We start from the raw sequence: 3,228 nt of genomic DNA, 5'->3' as shown, positions 1-3,228 counted from the left end.
GGTTCGATTCCGGTCAAGGGCATGTACCTTGGTTGCGGGCACATCCCCAGTGGGGGGCGTGCAGGAGGCAGCTGATCGATGTTTCTCTCTCATTGATGTTTCTGGCTCTCTATCCCTCTCCCTTCCTCTCTGTAAAAAATCAATAAAATATATTAAAAAAAAAAAAAGATAAACTTTGGCTCAGTGGATAGAACATTGGCCTGCGACTTGAAGGGTTCCGGGTTTGATTTTGGTAAAGGGCCAGGGTTTGCAGGCCCAATCCCCAGTAGGGGGTGTGCAGGAGGCAGCTGATCGATGTTTCTCTCTCATCGATGTTTCTAACTCTGTATCTCTCCCCCTTCCTCTGTGAAAAATCAATAAAATATATTTTAAAAAAAGAAAAGAAAAAGAGCTTCCCAAGACAATGAAAAAGATTAGTTCACTTCACGTGCAGTTGTTAGTGGAAATGCACAGAGAAAGGTCCTGCAAAATGCACATCACTGCTAACAGTCACGGGAGGGCAGGGGAGGGGAGGAAGAGGGTGGTGGCAGAAAAGGAATGTGATTTGAAAGTATGCGTGTCAGCCCTAATAAATGTCCTTTTTAAATGAGAAGTGGCTAGGCTCATAGTTTATTTTGGCACAAACTTGTTAAATCTGAAATTTTATAAAGAAGGCTAGGCAAGCAAAATATTCAACAACACTGGGTGGACAAATTAATATAACTTTTAACAGAGTGGAACTCTTTTAAGAAGTTAGTTTACTTTTGGTTTCATCTGTAGAAAGACAACACAAGAAAAAAACATGACCTCTGCATGGTCACTCCATGTCATCCTACTTCTGCGAGCTTCACCACTGAACATGTAAGCCAGACCCTACCCCTCACCCCCTGTCCCTGGTTTCCTCAGGGGAGGCAGTTTGCTATTCCTCCATATTTCTGTCATGCCCTCAATTCCACACAATAAACCAAGTCTGTGCTTTAAACAAGCTCAGTGCTTACACTCAAACGTGTTTCCCTTCTATGCTCCTCTTGGCCTCCTCATCCCAGCACCTGGACTCTCTGCAGAAGGGGATGCCCAGCGAGCGCTTCCCTACCACCCCGCTCACTCCAGCTGGGGGCAGGTGCCAGGAATGGCAGCCCCACCTGAGCATTTTTCATGTGTGCTAGTACAAGGAAAGGATGGGAACACGTTTAGGGCTCAGGAACTTCCTTGTTCTTGCTCCCTAGAGAGGAACCGCACTACAAAACACTGAAGGAAATTTGTAATATACCAAAGTAATCCTTTGATAGAATCTCTTCAAAATCATATTCAAAATTTACAACATAGAAACCATATAAAACTTGCTTTTCAAGTACCAACCACGTTCACCAAAGGTATAAAACACAAGTACTTTATTGATTTCTTATAATCAAATACTGCCAACTAGCATTACTTCCACTCGTGCATCATTAAAAACAAAAGGATTACTTCCTTGGTATTTTCAAATGATGCATTATACAATAAACAAAAAAAATTAGAACTTAAAATGCACCCTGATTAATTATGTAAACTGGTATTTTTTTTTAAAAAGCATAACTAATAATTTGGTTCTTCATAAAATGGAAATTTAAATATTTCTCCTGATAGTCTTGAGGTTATCATTATGTTATGAGTAGTGCAAAGTGTGGCACACAGAGTTTCATCTAGAAAGGTGTCTTACACACCTTATTAAACAAATGAAATGTGCATAACAAAATGCATACAGTCAATGCATGATAGAAAGCATGTTTCAAATACAAGGCAGCCTCCCAGGCCACCATATTATTTGTTTTGCATTATGATTTATGGCATTATAGATTAATTACACATAACATACTTTTATACATTTTAACCCTGAAGAAAAATAATTGTTGCTTGAAAAAATTATTCCAGGTAGCCATTTGGTTTGTATTAGGAGAAAGTGAACCTCCGAGGGTTTAGTGTCAGAAGTCAGATACTCGGCGTATTTCACAGTGACCGCTTCCCGAGTCCTGCGCTGCCTCCTCTCCACGGTGCCAGGTAATGAAGCGTTTCCAGGATTACCCTTGTATGTGCTTTTCCCTTTTTTGTTTCTTCTGGATTAACTGTATTATTTCCTCTTCTCACCTCTTCTATGGCCTTCCATTTTTAATTATTCATAAGTCCTTTCAGAATATCCTCAGAGAGTTCCATAAGGGGTAGTTCTGGAGATGGAAAATCCAAGGGGGGGAGATTGGGTATGGGAATATCCTTGGCTTTCCCAGTACTTGCTGCAAATTTCTGCCAGGTTGAAGAGGCTGTCGCAGTTTCTGACTGTGGCGGCAAGCTCCATAACTCTGACTTTTCAACAAAATCAGCATCTACATCCAGCTCTTTTTCTACTGGGCCTTTTAGAAGTCTGGCCTTTTCAGCCTTGAGTTGTTTATTTTCTTTCCTTAATTTTTCATTCTCAGCCATAAGATATTCCACATGCCTCTTCAAATCTGCAATTTTGGTTGCCTGCTCTTCTATAATGGTTTTATCATCTTTTGGGGCTTTGCTTCCAATGCATGGTTCTGTTGGCTCACTCTTTTGCTGAAGTAAAAATAGCAGTGTGTCTGGATCCCTATCAAAGACCCTCTGAATTTCAGGCAGGTGTTTCTCTGTGGAAGGGCTGTAGTTCTGAGAGAGAAGGAGACTGTGGCCTTCTGCCTCCTCAGCAGAGGGCTTGTGAGATGCCTGAAGCTGGGCAGCGGCATCCTTGTCTGTGCTCTGCTGGGCTTTCAACCTTTCCTCCCGCTTCGCCCTCTTCCACCTCTCCTGAATGAGGAGGAGCTGTTTCATGTGGCTATCCCTTTGCAGTTCCAGTGATAAATGAGCCTGTTACACAGAAAGAAAGGAACAATTTTACATTATGAGTCTCTTTAGTTATGTCCAGCAAATACTATTCCAAGACCCTCCTTTCTGAATAGCCCGATAACACTTAAAATCTATATACTATGTTTATGATTCAATTAAACCTCAAATGTTTTTTCAAAATAACTAGTTATTTCTAGGTAAGTTAACACTCATGCTAACTTATGAATATAAACAGAACACCATTCACTCAGCAAGTCAGAAGTACTATTCCAAATCCACATACTGAATCAGACCTTTTTTAACTGTGCCTTAACTCTCTGCAATGCCGTTGATACTCGGCTTAAAAACAGAAAATCTTCCTCTTTAGACATCAATTCCATAACTAGCTAAAAAGTCTTTTCACTGACAGGGTGT

The 3,228-nt window shown here is 40.8% G+C and overlaps 1 protein-coding gene across 3 annotated transcripts in view; it reads right to left on the bottom strand.

Annotated features, from left to right (window-relative positions):
• Window positions 1-1,348: 1,348 nt before the first annotated feature.
• The window catches only part of NRBF2 (nuclear receptor binding factor 2), a 22,633-nt gene continuing 20,753 nt past the window's right edge, over window positions 1,349-3,228 (bottom strand). For all 3 annotated transcript variants that reach the window (XM_006759383.2, XM_006759382.2, XM_015561091.1), the window contains one exon: window positions 1,349-2,835. In XM_006759383.2, the coding sequence (XP_006759446.1) occupies window positions 2,125-2,835 (711 nt within the window). In that variant the 3' untranslated portion in view covers window positions 1,349-2,124. The remainder of the gene's footprint in view (window positions 2,836-3,228) is intronic.

The sequence above is a fragment of the Myotis davidii genome, unplaced genomic scaffold (assembly GCF_000327345.1).
Source record: "Myotis davidii unplaced genomic scaffold, ASM32734v1 scaffold655, whole genome shotgun sequence".
NCBI lineage: Eukaryota > Metazoa > Chordata > Mammalia > Chiroptera > Vespertilionidae > Myotis > Myotis davidii.
This window is presented reverse-complemented; position numbering and strand designations above follow the sequence as displayed.